This window comes from Epinephelus fuscoguttatus, linkage group LG10 (genome assembly GCF_011397635.1).
Source record: "Epinephelus fuscoguttatus linkage group LG10, E.fuscoguttatus.final_Chr_v1".
Taxonomy (NCBI): domain Eukaryota; kingdom Metazoa; phylum Chordata; class Actinopteri; order Perciformes; family Serranidae; genus Epinephelus; species Epinephelus fuscoguttatus.
Window position 1 is genome coordinate 34,980,437 of NC_064761.1, and position 21,184 is coordinate 35,001,620.

The 21,184-nt window shown below is 39.3% G+C and overlaps 2 protein-coding genes across 3 annotated transcripts in view; one reads left to right on the forward strand and one right to left on the reverse strand.

The window, feature by feature from the left end:
* The window catches only part of sox14 (SRY-box transcription factor 14), a 203,368-nt gene extending 192,550 nt beyond the window's left edge, over positions 1 to 10,818 (forward strand). The window contains exon 4 of the mRNA XM_049588003.1: positions 9,127 to 10,818. Coding sequence (XP_049443960.1) covers positions 9,254 to 9,970 — 717 coding nt within the window. The 5' untranslated portion in view covers positions 9,127 to 9,253 and the 3' untranslated portion in view covers positions 9,971 to 10,818. The remainder of the gene's footprint in view (positions 1 to 9,126) is intronic.
* The window catches only part of LOC125895849 (uncharacterized), a 369,147-nt gene that overhangs the window by 58,795 nt on the left and 289,168 nt on the right, over positions 1 to 21,184 (reverse strand). The window lies entirely within an intron of this gene.

Here is a 21,184-nt window from a genome sequence, read left to right on the forward strand (position 1 = left end):
CGAGTGCTTTCTTTCTTCCAGGCCCTCCTGCATTGTCTGCAGTGCCCAGTGGCTGATTTCAAAAAAAAATTTTTTGGAGATTTGAGCACAGGAAGGAAGGCAAATGGGTGGAGCTTCAGGACCTTAAGAGACAGATGGTTCAGGAGGAATGCTCATTCCACATTGGAGGCGTCCACCTTCAAACAAAAGATATCAAAGCATTTAGATGACCCAATATGGGAGAACAGTTACTGTGCTGTTTAAGCACATCTAATGCGTCTTGTGTCTCAGAGGTCCTTCAGTACAACAGATGATATCACAGGGTGTAGAAACAGGGCAAAACCACAAACAAATCATAGTTTAGTAGCGCTTCTTTTGAGTGGCTGTGGTCACACAGACATCATGTTAACTTAATCTGAATCCATCTTTAGACTGCCATCAGACATCATGTAATCATCATGTCTCATCCTTGAATCAAGGGACTCCCTAAAAACCTTTTATTTCACCTGAAAGGGTGTGGTTTTGCAGGACGTAGCAGTGCACACTTCAGCGAGCTCTGTGACGTCTCAGCCCCTCAATGCAAGTTCATAATTTATATGATAACCTGTTTGTATGATAACTTGCATGCACCTTTGTAAGAAAGCAGAACAAAAAGTCTGGATTAATTTGGTTTAATGAAAATGAAGAGTTGGTCTGAGTGTCAAAGTAAGAGCTAGTTCTATTTCTAAAACTTGGAAAATTAGGCAAACTAGACTCAATAAAACACACTTCATAATATACAGAATATACAACTTACTGTTTCCAAGAATTTGTACATTAATATCAGTATATAGAACCAATCTGAATGCACATTATTTAACACAAACAAAGTACATGTTTTCTTGCGGTGGCCTTTCTAAAATGAGCTATACTTTGTTATGATGGAGTTTATAAGCAGACAGCATTAGCTAACCAGCGAGCTTGCAAGTTAATAAGTTAATAGTAACATTAACCACAGCTCATTCTAGACGGGACACCCCAAGAAATTGTGTTCATTGATTAGATTATCAAATGGCCAATGGATCATGGATGTTTCTCTCTAGCTGCCAGCAATCACCCATAGCTAACATAGCTAGTGTGCGAGCCTTTCATTTTCCCTGCCTGAATGCAGACAGGAACCAACTTGAACTAATCTGAAGCTATAGTGCGTAACTTCTGTCGCCTCCCAGCGGATAATGCGTTATTACAACTAATAAGCCGGCGGCACTTACATGTACACAGAGTAACACTCGCCACACACCGTGTACACAGAGTAACACTTGCCAGTCGCCACACACCGTACACAGAGTAACACTTGCCTTTGTGGTAGGATCCACTTCTGAACTGTGTCTCGGCCGCTTCTCCGCCATGTTGCTTTCTCTTTCTACCTGCACTCTACCTCTTGCTATGACACTCTCCGCTCTTCCTCCCCCTCCCTTCTTGTTGTGAGGAAGCATTTCCTGTGCACAAGCGCGGGAATGTGGCCGATCTACACGCATACTAAAAATGTTATATATTGAAAAATACCGCGAGATGTTAGAGGAGCCGATCAGCTTAATCAGCATTGTGTCATCTCCTCTAGTAGTGGCTTGGGTGAAACGGACATTTACGAACCTGTAGAAGTTACGCACTATAGCTTTAACACAAACAAAGAACATGTTTTCTTGAGGTGGCCTTTCTAAAATGAGCTATACTTTGTTATGATGGAGTTTATAAGCAGACAGCGTTAGCTAGCTAGCAAGTTAAATTGTATTATAACCTATAGGGATGTCTCCACAAGTATTTAACCATGGAATATCAGCCAAATCCATGCCGGAAAAGTGTTTTTTTTTGTTTTTTTTTAACAATTCCTCATAACAATTAATTGTTTTACACCACGTAGGTAATTCAGGTCATGTAGCCTGAAACATACACTCCTCTGCTGAGCTTCCAGCAGTGATTATAGCCTAAATATGGGGATTCTATCTAACTGAAGACGAAACTTTTTTTTTACTACGCGTACTGTAGATCATAAACCATTGGATATAAAAATGACTCATTGCAATCGGTTAATAAATATAAACATTATTGTGCTTTTTGTCCAGAAAAACTGCAGCTCCCCTGTTTACTTGTGTTTGTTTACAGGCCAATATGGCGGTGCTGCTAATGTACAATCCAGCAGCCAATGAGGGATTGATGTTTCTATGTCTATGGGTTTGTCTATAGGGTGCATCAGAGGGACAAATAGCAGCACATGGTTAACGCTGTTTTAAAAAGAAAAACTGTTATGTTTGGACTTTAATCGCATCACGATTAACGTCTTAATACTGACAACCCCTGGTCAGTGACTTCTGGCGTCAGACACCGAAAAAAAATTGACACAACGTCCCAGAACGTCAACAACCAACGCACCGAGGGTGCCTTGCGCATCATATCTCAACATGGAAAGTCCATGACCAAATGTTGCTATATGACAAGGTCACGTGAGAATGTGTTGAATAGACATGAACACACACCATGTGGATGCCCATGGTTACCATAGAAACAGTAAACAACCTATTAAGTGGCTTAGAGAGCTGAAAGCATTAAACACCCGACAATGTTTCGCTCTGTATCAGAATCAACGCTTCGCATCCATTTTACGAAGTTTGTCCGAACAGTAAACTCCGTCTAAAAAAAGTCCAGCTCCATAATAATTATTCAGATGTAGGTATTTATTGTATAATTTATATATATGCGTATGACTGTTTATTGTTTTGTTTTATTCTTTAATATACATCTTATGTTATTGTTTAGTTCAGATTCTGGTTTATACTGTGTAAATCTTATCTGGTGAGTCACAGTCTCATGTGAAAGGCTCAAATCCCCCTGCAAGGAAGGCCAGCTCTAAATGAGTTTTTTCTTTTCTCTTAATGAAGGTCAGGAGAGAGTCACATCTTCCCTTTTGTGATAATTTATCCCTATCTCCTGTTATCTCTTTTGCCCCTTTAATCCTAATTGTATTGTATAATTGTGTGATGTGGACCTGGTGGTCTTTGAAGTATTGCCCCTATCCTTTCATTATTACCTGATGCCTTGAACCTTTGTTAATTTTCCCCCCCGCTCTGCTCTGCACTATCCAGCGTTGCAGAATAAAAGAGAGCACAGCTTAAGTTTAGTCATTTTTAAAGGTTTTATTCAAGTCTGATTTTACTATCTAACTGAGAAATGGTAACCACAGAGATATGATATATATGGATATTTTCTGTAATATATACCCCATGTTGGCAGAAGATCTCACATACCGCTCGTTGCTGTTTTGATTGTCTCTCAGTGTTAGTGAATGTAAGCGGAGGATGTAAAAAGCTCTGCAGTATTATGAGCTGAATTTGAGTTTTAGAATTATTTCCATATCACTGAAAGAAAAGCGTTTTTGTAACATTGTCAGTTTAATTATCAGCAGTTCAGTATGTATGCGTTTTTGTACCATTTTCAGGGACAACATGGTAACATCAGTCCAAACTGCTAACAAATGCCTCGACCGTGAACACCCAGTATTTTAATGTGTGAAAATATAAATGTGGCAGATTGTAAAAAGATTGTGTTACGTGCTGTAGCTTTTATTCTTTAAATTTACCATGTTCTTACACAGGAGTGGGAGCTGTGACGTATGAGCGCTCTGTATCCTGTTTGCACCGTTTTGCTCAGAGTGCCAATGAATTTTATGTCGCTCTTTGAAAACTTTGACAGGAAACAAAAATTCATAATGATCACTACGAGAGTGAACTATGTGTGTTTGTGCTCATACATAAGTTTGACCTGTCCAAGTTCATCCAGAGTCAGTTAAAGTGGAGGTGTTGCATAGTCATTTCATTTTTTTTCAAGAGGAATTCAGTCTAGAAGGACAAGACTAAGAATCAATGACGCAAAACTGTAAATGGAACTGGCTAGTTGCTGGCACAGTATCAGTATAACAGTGTGGACATGCACTTCTTTAAAAATGTGATCTCACTAAGTTGCTTTGATTTGTGTTTTTCCCCTTTTTAAATCTTCTGTGTCCTGTCTTATCTCCAGTTAAGTCAACAGTCATCTGATTTTAAGTTGTTCCAACTCTGACTTTATTGAGTCAGTCCTATGGGTCTTTTATAATCTAACAAACTCAGTTAGTTGTAGTTCAGTCAACATGATTTGCTTTTATCTCAAAAACCTTTAATAAGTTATACCAACTTAATTTTTGTCCCAAAGTTGTGGTGATATTTGTGGTCAAATTATTTTATTTAAGATATTTTAACTTATTTATTTTAATTCCATCCTACTCAAAAAAGGTTTTGATGTTGACCATCTTAACTTAAGTTGTCAACTGACTAAAACATGTTCATGTAAGAAACATAATTTTGTTATGCTGAAAAATGTCTTTATTTTATATCCACTAAGTGCATGAGTCACTTTTTAGAGTGCACTCTGAAAAGGGATTCATTGGCTCCGCTTAAAAAAATGAAGGTAACAGTTTGTGTTTAACTCTGACTTTTTTGAGTCAGTCCAATGAGTCTTTTATGATCTTGACAAACTCAATTAGTTTAGTACAACCAACATGATTTGTTTTGACCTCAAAAAGCTTTATTAAGTTAAACCAACTTATTTTTTGTCCAAACGTTGTGGTTACATTTAGTGGTAAGATTATTTCATTTAAGATATTCTAACTTATTTATATTAATTTCATCCCTGTCAAAAATGTTTTGATTTTGACCTACTTCTTAAAATCATTTGTCGGCAACTTAATACACATAAATGAAATACAAAAACTGATTAATTGGTTTAACTTAATAAAATGAAGGTATCAGTTTGCATGCATCTTCTTAAGTAGTTCTAATTCAGGCAATTATTAAGTCAGTCCTACGAGTCTTTTATAATCTAACAAACTCAATTAGTTTAGTACAACCAACATGATTTCCTTTGACCTTGAAAAGTTTATTTAAGTTAAACCAACGTAATGTTTGTCAAAAAGTCGTGGTGATATTTAGTGGTCAGATTATTTATTTTAAGATATCCTCTTCGAAAATGTCAGGAATGTTTTGATTTTGACCAACGTCTTAAAATAAGTTGCCAACTGCCTGAAACACATTAACATAACACATGTAAAAAAAAAAATGTATTATGCTGAAAAACGTATTTATGTTATGCATTATCCACTAACCCCATGAATCTTTCACTCTAAAAAATGAGTCACTGGTTCAGCTAAAAAAAAATGAAGGTAACAGTTTGCATTTAACTCTGGTAACAGTGAGTCAGTCCCATTAGTTTAGTACAACCAACATGATTTGCTTTGACCTCCAAAAGCTTAATTAAGTTAAACCAATTTAATTTTTGTCCCAAAGTTGTGGTTGTAGTTAGTCATCAAATTATTTTATATAAGGTATTCTAACTTGTTTATTTTAATTCCATCTTACTCAAAAATGTTTGATTTTGTCAAACTTCTTAAACTTCTAAATATTAAGTTGTCAAATGACTGAAACAATGTTAATGTAACAAACTTAATTTTTTTATGCATCATCCACTAACTCCACAACCCCACTGGTTCAACTTCAAAAATTGAGGTAACACTTTGCATGCATGCATTATCCACTAACCCCATTAATCATTTTTTCTTGATGCTAAAGTAAGGGACATGCAGTTATTTTCAACATACAAATGTGTTTATTATAATTTCTGGAGCCATAATGTATTAGCTCCAAATGTGCTTCTTCCACACTGTGAGAGAAACAGGCTTAAAAACATTCTGCTGGGAGAAAAAAAAAGTTAGGAAAGTTGTAGACCATGTGAGTTGTCTCTTTCTAATATATATTTTGTGACAGAGAACCATCACTAAATAGGATGGAAATACAATAAAAGGCATTGAAATGTCAACCCTAGCTTTTAAGAGTTTTTGAGGGAGGACGCATGTGTGCAGTAAAGAAACCCTCTTACCGCCTCAGCACCATGGACAGTTCCGGTAGGGGAGCTTACCTCAATGCTCTCCACGGGAGCCCAACTTGGCTAATAGGCTCTGTGTGTGTCAGGCCGCTCCCCATTCACTTTTTAAGGCGAGATGGATGGACATGTGTCCTTAGATAATCCTCGTTGTGTGTGCGAGTGATGGTGCTGTGTGTGTCTGCGTGTGTGTGCATGTATGGAGGGGTGGGGGGTGTCTCTTGCGCGCGTGCCAATGCGTGTCCCTGCATTATTTGGATGTGTTGTTTATTCCAATAAGTCATTTTGAGTTATATTAGATGAAAATAAACTTTCATCAGTCGCTCACTTTAGCTGCTAACAGTCCTCTAAAGCAAATACAGCAAATTAAGGCTATATAGAAAATATATATTGTTATTTTTCTTTTTTTAATCATTATTTTAGCTGTTTGTTGTCACCTTTTCAAATGTCTGAAGTTTGCAGATGGAGACAAAGTTTTTTTACGCGCACCTGAGTGTCAAAACTGTTTCCTTATTTATAAGCTGCATTTTTTTTAACCTTTTTTTTTTTTATCCCGCACAGTAATGATTATATTAACAGGCGATGGAAAACAAATATCATCTCAATCCCTGACAAATTAAAACCAACTGCATTTCTCATTATCCCCGTTAAATTGTCGAGGGAACTTTCAGGCGTGCGTTTATTAGACAATCAGTTTTTTGAATAAGAAACATAGTAGACTTCCCCCCTCGTGAGGAGGAGGAGGCTCAGCCCCTAAAATAATTCCCTGTTATCTAATTCATTGATCTCAAAATGAAGCCTAAGCTGCAGTGTGTGTGTGTGTGTGTGTGTGTGTGTGTGTGTGTGAGCAGCCTACATGTCAAATTGCATACGCTGTTGGCTGAAAGATAGCACAACATAATTTAAAACTTCAAAATAACCTGAACATACAGTGGGAGCATGCAGCAGTATACTACCTCATGGTGGCTGATGAACATCACAACGCGCCGATTGGGAGGATTTGAGGAGCTTTTTCTTTTTGCAGGCATCCGGTCGGCTGTTTAAAAAAAAAAAAAAAAAGAAAGAAAGTCGGGGGCGTCCTCAGCTGTGGGCTACATTGTTCTGCAGGTCGGGGTGAGGAGGATTTTCCTCCCAAAACGGGCGTATTTTTTTTTTCTATAATTTCAGGGTTTGTAAAGAAAGATATGATGGAAATCTTCTTGTTACAAGCTGCCGATTGACGCATGCGTGTGAGGGGCCGGGGAGCGGAGAGGGAGCGTGAGAAAGAGACACAGATGGTGCTGAAATATGGGAATATCACAGGCAGGAAAAAATAACTCCATTTTGTCCTATTTTGGGTGCTAAATTAACCTGCTTTGGCCCTGCGCATGAGCGTGTTTTTCTCCTGTTTTTGCGCACAATAAAACCTTAAAATACACGCGCCATAAATGTATTTAGCTTTAAGGTGTTCTTCATCTTTTAAAGTATTTTTATTTATCATGCAGACATATGAGAGATATTATGTGAGTGTGATGTGGTGGCATTTTAAAGAATCTTTGAAGTGTGCAGCCCATGAACACATACATACACATGCACACATACACAGAAAGATGAGCTGATAATTGCAGTAGGATGTGGTCCACAACATCCGCGTGTGCGTACGCGCGCGCATAAACATATATATTTATAGGCATATAGGCAAAGACAAGCTTGAATAAATGTACTTAGCAGTGTAACTAACCGGAGAGGACTCCAGTGTGTCTCCAATCAGCGTTTTGACGCTGTTGGAAAGAAAGAAAAAAAAATCATCTGTCTGCGTTTGGTTTAATAATCACAGCTGAAGGAATCATATATCACGCACATTAGCCCGAGGGCTATTAGGCAATGGTCCTCATTGAAATTTGCATTTTAAAACGATCACTCTGTGCCTCCTTAAAACCACACTGTCAAACTGATGCGAGCTAATGCAACAATTATAGACGCACAATGGCGGGTTTTTCTAAACGTTTAACAGTTGATGTAATATTTTCTTGCTGTTTGTAATTCTGTCACTTGCGCAGTTTTGAGCTCCACGTATATAGCCCACGGATGGCACGCGCGGGCTTAAATTGTGCGTGCATGTGCACGGGCCCTTGTACTATCATGGTTTTGCTTGTTGTTGTGGCATCATTTTATTGGGAAGTGTTGGAGAAGGCTGCTGAAACACTGCAGCTAAATGTGATATATTTTGCATCCTCCTAGTTTAAACAGGGGTTTATGTGTGCGTGTGCGCGCCCTGCAGCTGGAGGACAGAGGTTAAAGTCCTGCTGAAGTGTTTTTGAGCAATACTGCTGCAAAATGGGTGCCATGTTGTGCTTTATAAGAGGGAATGTTTTCATTTTAAATTATTTTTAAAGGCATGAAACTCTTCTTCTTATCATTAATATTATTATTACGCGTAGAATGAATGAAATAACAGCTGTGTCTGTGTGTGTTTAGGTGACAGCCCTCCCATATGCTCCTGTGTGAAGCTGTACACTAAATTGGTTGCACGGTATAGTCACCTCTCTGGATTGAAGTCAGGTTTTAACTGGAAAAGAGGTTGAAGGTCCATGTTTGTTGCGATTCATTACATTAAATGGAATCGGGGAGGGATCCTGAGCATTACCCCCCTACACACACACACACACACACACACACACACACACACACACACACTCCTCTTTCCTTATTTTTTTCTCCTACTACCACCCGCTCTTTGTTTATGTTGTAATGTACATATATTTTTTCGTGAAGGTATTATAATAGCCGGTCTTGGTGCTGATTGGGCGCTCAGGTTGGTGAGTGAACGCCCTGCAGATTATGTCAGATTGCGTGCAGAAACCAAACCAGCCCAGCCTTTGAACTTCACCGCTTTTGGCTCGTATTCACGCTCTTCCGCTCATTTCCAAACCAGGTGCTTGACGACAAACCTCAGAGAGAGAGAGGAGGAGTGTGTCGCAGAGAAAAAAAAATAACACTTTTACGACTCCTGCAAACTGACTGCGGAACATTGCTTTCACCTTTGTGGATTTTTTTTTTACGTGTGTGCATCTTACATGTATTTTTTTCCTGTATTGCTGCCGCAGGTCTGAAAGAGAGTTGTAACCGGACTTGAACGACCGCGCGTCAGTGTTTTAACTCTGGGAAAAGCAAACCGGGCGCTGGATTTTTATTTTCTTCTCTTTTCTTTTGGCTGTTTCGCAGACTCACAACATCCCAGACGTGGCATGACTGGTATCTGGCATCTAGACAGGTGAATAGTTTCCCTTCCTTCCGATAAGAACTTTTCCTCGTCATTAACATTGGGGATAAAAGTACACTTTTGTTAAAGATGTCAAAGCCCGCTGATCACATCAAGAGACCCATGAACGCGTTCATGGTCTGGTCCCGGGGCCAGAGGAGGAAAATGGCACAGGAGAACCCCAAAATGCACAACTCTGAGATCAGCAAAAGACTGGGCGCCGAGTGGAAGCTGCTTTCCGAGTCTGAAAAGAGACCTTACATCGACGAGGCCAAGAGGCTGCGGGCTCAGCACATGAAGGAGCACCCCGACTACAAGTACAGACCCAGGCGCAAACCCAAAAACCTGCTCAAGAAGGACAGGTACGTTTTCCCTTTGCCTTACCTCGGGGACACCGACCACTTGAAGGGACTCCCGGTGTCGGCCGCGGACTCTCTGTTGAGCCACTCGGAGAAAGCCAGAGCGTTTCTGCCGCCGACCACCGCTCCGTACTCCTTCCTCGACCCGAGCCAGTTCAGCTCCAGCGCCATCCAGAAGATGACAGAGATGCCGCACACGTTGAGCACCAGCACTTTGCCGTACGCGTCCTCGTTGGGATACCAGAACGGCGCGTTCGGCACCCTTGGGTGCCCCAGTCAGCACACCCACACCCACCCGTCGCCCACAAACCCGGGCTATGTCGTCCCGTGTAACTGCACGGCCTGGTCAGCGTCAAGTTTACAGCCCCCGGTGGCCTACATACTTTTTCCAGGTATGACCAAGACTGGGATAGACCCATATTCATCCGCACATGCCACTGCCATGTAACCCTAAAGACTCTTTTCTTTTTCTTTTTTCCTTTTTTTAAATTCACTTGAATACTGAAATGCATGTAAATATATTATGGACAGCGCGCCCCATTAAAAGGCATGAACAGTATTAACTGCCTTGGACTTGTTATGGCAAAAAAATGATTAAAAAAAAAGACAAACTTTTCCAGAAATCCAACAAGTTCCTGAGCGGAGCAGAGGAGCTGGTGTAAAGGACGGTGCCCTGTGAACTGTAAGAAATGTAAATGTTATAATGGCAGCCAGAAAAGGAGGCCTTTAACTTTATTTATTGTGTACATTTCAATGCTGATATGCTGATTTGTGTTGATTATTGATAGGCTAACTCCTTTGATTTAAACAAATTTGGCTTGCACAATTAGCATTCTTATTTCCTGTATAGGCCTAAAGTAGTCTACATTTTGGCACTCGTGATTTTATGATGTTTGGATAGGGTCAAAATCAGGACCTATAGGCTGGATTATATACGGGTCATATTGTTTATATTTATCAAAAACTGGCACATAAAACCAGACGGTCTATTTAAAGATGACAAAAGAAAAGTCATTGACATCCAAATGTTTTTTTAGTTTGCATTTTTTTTCCTGTGGTTCAGTGCTAATATCGCGTCATTTTTTGATTTTTATTATTATTATTTTGTTATTTCTAAGGATAACTTCTATTTGAATTCAAGGAGTTATATGTGTATTATCATCTAAGATGGTATTTTAAAAACCTGTCATGTTATGGAAAGGATAATGTATCTAGAAGGTTGATACCTCCTGCTCTTTGTTCAACTGCTGAGCAAAGGCATTTCGAATAAAGACAATCTGTCTTCAACGCTATCAATTTCCTGTATTTGGAGGTTACTGGGTGCTTGAGATGACGGAGATAGTGTGTGTAGCTGCTGCGGGGGAGCTGGGTAGGTTTAAAATGCAAGAAATAAAAAAAGGCAGAATAAATAATTAAAAATAAAAGTTTGGAATATTTTTAATAAGACGCAATTTATGCATTTTTAATTTTAGACCCCAAACTGATCACTACAGCTCAAATCGTGGCAGAACAATAAGATGAGAATCCTGTTTTTGCACATCGATCCTCTCCCTGTGTCTCTGCAGTGTTTGATGTGTGTGAGGCTTAATTACCTGCGCGTTTGGCTGCTGCTGCTTTTCTCTTTTTAATGATCTGAAACAGGTTTGAGACATGCTCGGCGGTGAGGCAGTGTTTTTTTGTGACACCGGGATGAACCGGTTGTGATCTTTAGATGTTTGACAGTTCAGGAGAGGCCTCCCTGGAGGGATTCCGCCCGTCCGACTTGTCTGACTGCTTAATCACTTCAAGGAGGGAGCCTTCTGCTTAATTATAGGTTTAACTAATGGAGCAAACTCAATGTGATGTGATTTCTTTTTTTCCCTTTGTAACTTGCTGGCTGTTAAAGCAAAGCAGCCCACCACTGTAGTGCGGTTTAGATATCTGTGTTTCCAATTTTTTTAAAAAAAAAAGAAAGGTGCTGCAGCCAAAAGCTAAACCTATTATCACCACTCACACGTGTTTAAACCTGTCCAAACTTGTGAGTGACTCTCATTAAGACAATGCAGAGTGAAAACAGCTTACAGCAGGAATTAAAAGAGCATTTAAAGATTTAAAAAAAAATCCTCCTCCTTCCTCCTCCTCCTCCTCCTCTTCCTCTTCTTCACTCCCAGGGTTTGCGGACCGCGGCCTCACATTAGACGACTGTAGTATTAATTAAAAATTTCATTCCACATCCAAATTGTTTACTTATCTGCCAGGAACATATGCTGAGAGAAGTTAAGATTCACGATTCTGCACTATTGCCCAAGGTGCAATTCAATCCTGGGGAGGAAGGAAGGGAGGAAGAGGAGGGGGAGGAGGAGGATAGATTTTTATGACAGACTTAGTCCTTATCTGCAGCTGTAAATTAGGGTGATACTTCATTGAACCGAATGTGAAGTTTTACATCAAACCCCTAAAGCGTCCTAATTCAACTTTGAAATTAGACAATTATAATTACTTTCAGGAGTAACTGCAGATTTTTTTCTTATTGCGTCATGAGCTGAATATTCTTCCACATATATATGTTGTTTTTTAATTTTTATTAAAGCTGTTTCCGGGTGCGTTCACTACACCTGTAATTATCCACCTCAGCCACGGGAGTTGACTGTGGTTACAACGCCCTGGAATAAATAACCCCGACGATAAACGGCATGTGAGAGGTATAATGGGAGGGAAATTATGATTTGAAATTATAGGGAGGCTTTTAAATCTCTCTTTAACTCCCCCCTCCTCCTCTTTGACGTTTTTATTGGAGCACAACAGAGAGAATTCAATCTGCCTTATCTCTCCAGGACTCCTTTTCAGCGCCAGATCAGAGAAAAAGGAAGAGGATAATTGTTCTTTATTTTATTTAATTTAACGCGACAGCCGGCGCTTTCAGGTCATTTATATGCTTCATTTAGTGATAAAAGTCAACGAGGAGGGGGACACCGAGGAAAGCTTTTACTTTTCCCTCCACAACACTTCAAAAATCCCACCAAAAAAAAAAAAAAAAAATTGTTAAACAGATGAAACAAAAAATAGCGGGAGGAGGGGGACAAGACATTTTTTAATTAAAAGCCATGGGTCATTTACATTATTGTCTTTTAATGTTACCCTGAAATCATCTTCAGCAAATGGAGTTTGATAAGTAGCTGTTGAGAATGTGGTTTTGTATTTAGGCGTGCTAATTTCCCAAAATCAAAAGAAGGGGAAAAAGTCCCCTGAAGGAGAGGTTAGAAAAAAATACTCTTGATGATGATGATGTTGATGATGATGATGATGATGACAGTGCCAATGTTGCTGCTTCCTCCCTCTGATGAGAAAAAGACACGATTATATCCCAAACACAGCCTCGCTTATCAAACATTCATTTCTGCCTCGTGTCAAGGCGAGATTTGACACAAATATATATTGAGAAATTATTTTTTTTTTGGTGGGGGATAAAAACTGATCTCATTTCAGCATATTAAATATTGTCTCCGGAAGACCAAAAAAAAAAAAAAATCATCACTGGCTAAATCCTGGTCTATCTAAAATTGAATCTGGGATACCATTTTGACGGGAGAAAAAGTAAAACCGTACAGTTGTGTTGTTTGAAGACGCGGGGGCTTGAATTTGGGGGTCCCTGAATTCTCATTTGAAAGAAATGAAATCGTGAAGGAGCTGATAAAGAAAAAAGGGAGCGGATGAGCTGAGAGAAAAGGAATCATGCCACGGTTGTTTAATGCGCTGTGCCAGTCGGAAAAGTGATTTACAACCAAGACTTTATTCCCCCGACACATATAAAGACAGTCCCTGTTTTATTTACCGGCCGCGCACACGCTCACGCACGCACGCGAGGGCCCCTATATGTGGTCAATTCTCTGGAGTTCATCGGACACAGATATGGAAAGCATCGACTATTACACGCTTCGCTCGGAGGCAGGCGCGCGCGCTCGCATCCATCAGGTTCATTTCCTGCAGCGGAAAGTTCACTCTGTTTCATGACTCTCAACAATTCTGCAAAACACTAAACTTTTTTTTAAATGTATTTCTTAATAATGCTCGTTAGATTCTGCAACTTCTGTGCAGCTGTCAGGCCTTCAGAGCTGCAGCCTGGTGTCTGGTGCTGATGCTGATATCTGCTCGGCCGCCCTGCAACAAACACATCAAGTGTTAATCCCCTTATTACTGCACATTTATATTAATAAATGATCAATGCTGATATTTCCACAAGAAGTGCATCAATTAATCACAAGTTTTGCACACTTGTTTAATATTTAGATCATTTTATTTCCTCTACATTTCGTGAATAAAACGCCACCAAATGATTTTATTATCATTATTTATTTATCTCAGCAGGCAGGCCTGTAATTTAAGGCAGATATTAAATATAATTTAACATTTAAATCCCCAGGTTTCCTCAATTTGATTTTTATTTTGCTACTTTTTGTCACATTTTTAGATAAAGTATTTACATGTGTCTCACTGAAGCCAACACTGATCACCGATGTCAGTTTAATGTCACTTCCTTTAAAGTCTTTGGTTAAATCAGAAGTCACATGTGACCTCCAACCTTCCCTGTGACACCTTTATCTTCTGAACAAGTGCTTCCAATCTTTTTGCCGTGTGAACCCTTAAAATGAAGCCATATCTTCCTGGGATCCATCATGAGTTATTCAGTTCCATACAATTTATGTGAATAGTTTTTAGAGACATAAAAAAAAGTTATCCAGTGAGATGAAATAAAAGGCAGAAGAATCCTAATTTTTGTGTAACAGGGCTAAGTGTTTTCTTCTTTCTTATCTTAACTATCTCACAACCCCTTAAATGTATCCCGTGACCCCTCACAGGGGCCCTGACCCCCATGTTGGGAATCACTTTTCATATTTTCTACATTTTCAGGCAGGATTAACATTTCCTTCGTGCGACCCAGCTGCTTCATTTATGGACAGTGTTTCAGCTCACACTCTCAGTATCAGCCCGCGTGATTCTCTCATGCATATTTATTATCACTCTGCACGTCCTGCTTGCTCAGACACCTTCCATACATTAAAATGTGTGTCATAACTTACAGTACGCGTGGGCGTGTGAGACGTCACACACGTGTGTGAGTGTACGTGTGCCTCATCTTTTTGAGTTATTGTGTCTTTTTGATGCTCATGCACTCTCTGAATTTTCATGCGGCATAAACTTTCCATACATCACATCAAGCGGCCGCAGGAGTTTTTTGTCGCTGTCTTTGCTCATTAATACTCCAGATGCCTCTGGAGTCATCAAGTTGTTTATTTTTTTACATGCATCCTCTGCATTTGTGTGTCATTAATTAAAATATAACAACTGCAAATTGGTCAGCGTAGATATGAGGTGTCATGAAGTCACTGAGTTTAAGTTATTCAATTCTAATAAGCTCCTTGGTGGTGAAACAGTTTTGTGATATTAAATAAAGCAATTCTGCTGCACATATTCAGTAAAATTTGGATTCCATATTGAGTCAATTTCTTTACAATAACAAGACATTTTTCCTCAAATCATCAGAGGTTACTAAAAGTTTAAGGTTGCTAATCTGTGACTCAGAACTTCATCTGACCACCCACCACTACCCGTACCTTCATAAATAAAGTTGTATTTCTCAGAAAATTCATTGCATTGATTTGTTTTCTTTACCCGACACATTCAGAGTAGTTCAGAGTGTGATATGTGATTTTTTTCTGCAGAGACTTCCTCACACTTTCCTTTGACAGCTTTATAATCATCTGAAGGTAACTGAGCATCTGAACAGGACGAGCTCACACACGACTCTTTAACAAAACTATCTCAGTAACATATCTTTACAAACGACCTGCTGCTGAAAAAAACCACAGGATCACGCCAGACGACACTTCCTGCTCGGATCAAATACATGATGGTGGATGCTGAAAAGAAAGATAGATTCAAACTTGAGTGAATTCTTCCATTTATGTCCATTAGGAGTGGGAAAAATCAATACAGTGTAGTAGTGTGATATTTTTATGTGGCAATATCATATCAACACACAGATGTCAAGTGTTGATTTCTTATTATTTTTTAAACTTAATTTTAAAAATACAAAGTAAACTTTTTGAAGCCCACTGGAATAAAAAATCAATTAGATTTTCAGTCTAATAGATACAGTTTTCTGCAATAAAAAGTTTGCTTTGGGGACATTATTTACAGTTGATAAAAGGGTGATAAAACACAATAGATATTACTGCAGTACTCCTAATATCACAACATATTAAAATCGTGATAATATCGTATTGTGATTTACATATCGTGATAATATCCTATTTCAGGGCCTCTGATGATTCCCACCGGATCGCAGTATCTTCCACTTCACTCTAGTGTTAGCTGAATTTGTGTGTGCAGAGCCACGGAGGACACCGAGGTCACGGCCCTGCTAACATCTCTGAATCTGGTTGATATTACGACACAAGAAGAGTTTACACTCTTGCACCCATGTTGCTCATTCAGGCTGTGAGACTAAAATCTGACTAAGTAAGGAAGAGGATTTGCCGCCAACCCACATGACAGAAACTATAAGTGAGGAATTAGATGAAAAAATAACATGTGACATTTTGTGATCTCTTTATTAGAGTTTGTTACCAGAGCCTCCACGATACGATATTATCACGATACTTTTTAATTCACGATACAATATTATTGAGATAACATATATTGCAGTTTACGTCCCCAAAGGAAACTTCTCTGTTTTTATTATTCAGTAGTACAAAGTTTTGGGTCTTTTCGTCTCACTTCAGTCTTTTTTTTAATGGCAGCAAACTGAATCTAATGGATGGACTGACCAATTGATTTTATTAGGGACTGTTTGTTATTTATGAGGGGGGAGGGGTGATGCAAAAAGGGGGAGGCATGTCAAATAATTTCTTTAAGCACTGGGGAGGGATTTATGTTTTGATTTTGTCTTAAGGGAGAGGCATACACATTTAAATGGTTGCTTTATGTTTATTTTACTACTGATTTAAAGAGGTGTTCAACATTTAACTGGGCAAACTGTGCATTGACACCAAGAGATGGAGACTAAAGGGGCCTCTGAGTTTTACTGACGTGTCACGAGCAGTACAACCAAACGAATTAGGGGACTGTCTTTGGTTTGGTCTTAAGGCAAAATGGGTTTGTGGTCTGATTGAATCTCAGATCAGCTGATAACACTTCCCTGTTTCCACTGTCTTTAACAACCAGCAAGAGCAACAGTGGAAGGTTGTGTTTATACTGGGAGTATGTCAAGTGTCACTGTGTCCAACTGTCAACATGTGAATTAAGAACTGCCTCATTCCTAGTTTGCCTCTTGCTATCTGGTGAGCTAGTGTTTAATGTAAGGGCATGTTTAGTACTTGTGAGGGGGGAGCAAAAAGGGGAGGCATGTCAAATATTTTTTTAAGCACTGGGGAGTGACTTATGTTTTTCTATTTTGGCTTAAGGGAGGGGCATATGAATTTGAATGCCTGCATTTTGTATTTATTTTACTGCCAGTTTTTAAAGAAAACATGGCTTCAAACCTGCCTGCATGTTCTCTTTAAAGATGGAGGGCATATTTTCTTTAAAATTTGCCAAAAATACACCATTTATCACAGCTAGAATCTGTGAAAACAGAAATTATCATTGGATTTTCAAATTTCCAACAGACACACACTTTCATTGAAAAAAAAAAACAGATCTGAGTTTAAAAAATACCAATATTTAATCAAAATCACTTTATTCAACGTCTCGTTTAAAATTTGGCAAGAAATGAACTGTTAGCACAAACTAACTAACATGAATGATAAGAGCGAAAAACTGACTCCAGGATTTCATCTTCAACTTTTAACTTTCAAACACCAAAGGGTAAGTTTTAAAAATCTAATTTATGGTGGAGGGAGGGTTGTGCGATTTCCGCCAGTCACTCAGGGAGGCACAAGGAAAAATATTTGTAGGTTTGGGGAGGATCAAAATAAATAAAACAGACAAAAAACAAAGTCACACTGCAGCCACCCCATCCTCTGATAAATAAAGAACAGTCCCTTACTCTAGTAGACTTCCAAAAGTTTAATTTGTATTTGCAATATTGATCATTTAGACTTGCCGTCTGTGTATCAATGCAATATTGCCACACCAAGGATCACAATATGCTGTATTGATTTTTTTCCCCACTCCTACAGTTTGTTTGGGTGGGGATGGCTCTGCTGCGGGAATTTGAACTCATGACCTCAGTGTTTCCCCAATCCTTGACTTGGCCCTCACACTTAAGTTATATCATAAAATAAAGGCGTGCGTTGGCAAAACTGCCGATCAAGAATATTTAAGATGATATATGACAAAGAAGAAAAAATAGAGGCTTCTTGTGATATCAACACACAGTCATGAAGGACGGATGCAGAAGCGCACACACACGCCACACACAGAACTACCTGGCTGATTTAGTGCCTTCAGCGACTCAGGTTGAGGGCAGCACTGGCAGTCCGAGCCAATGGAATCCCTCGGTAAAGAGGATGCTAATCGTAGCTTCTTGTGCCTGAGCATGTCTTCCTGGGCCAAATGAGATTAGAGGGAGTGGGATATGGCGAAGCGACGTGCGTGGGGTTCTGGAGGTGAAAGGTAAAGGCACTTATCAGGAGGGTTCCCCTCGGGGTCCTCGACGGCTGACTCAATCAAAACCCTGCACGCACTTCTCACTGGATTAGACTAATCAGGAAGGAGCAGGGGATGTATAGACCACTTATCTGAAAAAAAAACATTGGGCTCTCTTTCCCTTTGAAAAGACCCTACAGAAATGTTTGTTAATTTTATTTATTACAGGATGCTTGTCGATGTGGCAATCTTCCATGGAATCATTAAAAAGGGCTCTTCCACTCACTGAAGGCACGCACTGTTTACATGCTACAAAGATAGAGGAGCCTTTGATGTTCCAAATTTCCCCCCGTTCACTCATTGTCATCATTATTTATATATTTACTTTAGATTTTTTCCTTAATTTATTTTCACCATTTGTGTTTCTCGTGCCACAACAGATCACACTGATGGAAGGTAGTCAACATAACAAAGACCCTGAAAGGTATATGAATATTTATTACCGGGACGACTTCAGAGCCAGACAGGCCGTTAGCAGTCAAAGGAATAGTGAGAAGATAACAGCAATTTTCACACTTATGATTACCTTCAAATTAATCTCCATTTCTTGAAGGGATGTGGGGTAGTTGACTAGCATATCTTTCATTTCTCGATTAAAAAAAAAAAAGTTATTTAATCCAAGTTTCAGCTACTTGTTTGACAAAATAATCCAAAAACAATTGTGGGTTTTAATGTGAGCTCATGTATAGAAGGTTAGAGTATGGACAGAATGATCAGGGTCATGGAGATGCCTGAAACTATCACTGAAGTGAGACCTTTTAATGTATCTGTCATTGACTCTTATGACATGCAGCTTCTCACTAGTTTCCAAGTGTCTGTCTTTTAAAGGTCCAGTGTGTCGGATTCAGGAGGACATATTGGCAGAAATGGAATATAATATAATAAGTATGTTTTCTTTAGTGTATAATCACATGAAAATAAGAATTATTTTGTTTTCGTTACCATAGAATGAGCTGTTTATATCTACGTAGGAAGCAGGTCCTCATCCACAGAGTAGCCCAGAACAGACGAACTAAACACTGGCTTTAGACAGGCCCAATCCATAGACTGTATAAATAATGGACGTAGACTCAGGTTTTTGGCATTTAAGCTGTCACCATCTTGTTTTTTTGGAGCCAGATGGGACGAGAGGGTGGAGCTGTGGTTTGGCTTTACAATCTTACAGGAAGAGAACATCGACCTACCGGGTGAAAGACGGTGGTTTTTGGACCCACCTGCCCTACTCAGTCTTTTCGCTGCCTTAACTTTAAGTTGTTGTCCCACTGACCTCTCTGACCTAGAGAGTGCAGTGACGCCTCGCAGATAGCCTGTTACTCAGTCAGCCCCGCCTTTAATTATGCGTAACTTTGGACCTTAATAAAATGTTAACGGGTGAGTCACAAAAATTTTTTCCCTCTGTTCAGTTGTCAGAAATGTTGTAATTATGTATAGAGACCAAAATTGTTTTTGTTTTTTTTACCCAGGCTGTAAACATGTTTGTTTCTGCTGTAAAGCTGGACATTTTAACATGGAGGTCTATGGGGGATTGACTCGCTTCTGGAGCCAGCCTCAAGTGGCCGTTAGAGGAACTGCAGTTTTTGGCACTTACGCATTGACTTTGTTTTTCAGCCACAGAGGTTGCCACTTTGGCCACTGTCATTTTTGGAGTTTTTGTGTCAACCACCATAGTTCTCTTACAGGCTAGGCACATGAGAGTCAGGGGTTGCAATCTACAGCCTCACCACTAGATGTCACTAAATCCTACAAACTAGACCTTTAAAGTGAGACGATGACACTTTTGAAAGACGAAAGAACACACCCTTTTTTTTATCAATGGAAAATCGAAATAATGAAGCTACAGCCTTACTTGGTCTGATATGACCTGCAGTTACGATGGTTAATGTTAGCTAACATCGGCAAACATTCATCATCAGCCCAGGTGCCAGAAGAAAAGATACATTTCTATGTATCATTCCTAAAGTGACATAGTGTATGAGCTGACTTTGTCATCAGGAGATGGAGGGGATGGTGGATAGTGTGACACCCAGGCGAGCATCGGTTGTTGTTTTTTTGACCCATGGCGGCAGCATTTGGGCCACTGCACCTGTGTGTTTTTTAGTGAGCCATCGCTGGGTTTTTTAAGGGCACACTGTGGCATCTCCAGCAGTATTTGTGCCAACAAATGTGGGTGTATTTTAGCAGCGCATCACTGCATTTCCACAGGCATTTGTGCCAGCTGAACATGGTCATTTCTTAGCCAAAACATGATCTTTCATAACCATTACCAAATGGATTTTGTGCTAAACCATAACCACACATTAACCACAGTGTTACTGAACCTGTCCACCACAAAATAATGTACAGTGTAAGTTATTTGTGGTTTGTAGCAACATACAATCCGAACATTTATTCTGTCCTTTGGGTTGGACATAAACTACAGTATAACCAGCATTACTGAGTCACTTCACTGGCTGTATGACTCTTTTCTACTTGTGCTACTTTTAAAGTACACACTTCATACAATATAGTGTCTTATAACTGCAATGTGTGACCAAAGTGGGCGCTGTTTAACAAGTTACATTGCCTCACTTTAAGATTCTAAATAGTCAGCAAAACCTTTATAAATAAGTTGTATGGAAGCCAAGAACAGCCATGCTTGCAATAATTTTTTCAATGCTGTTATATCGAGATTACAAGTTTATTACTTTGATATCTCGAGAAAACAAAAAGTTGCCTGTATGTTTATGTTGTATGTTTAGGCACTTACAGAACAGGGTTAGAGAAAGATTGTTATCTTGGTTTCAAACAGAAAAAGTCTACAGTGACTTGTTTATTGACATTTAACTGAAATCACAATCTTTCACTAACTAAAACTAAAATAAAGTGCTTTTGTTGCCTAAAGGTGCCGTTGTGAGCATTTACAATTGTGTGGTGGTGTCTGTGTTGCTCTGCAGTTACACCTCCAAAACGCTGGTCGGCGGCAGGGTTTCTGTTTGATTGATTCAAAACACAACTAAAACACACATTTAACATGGTTTAAAAGTGACAATATCAA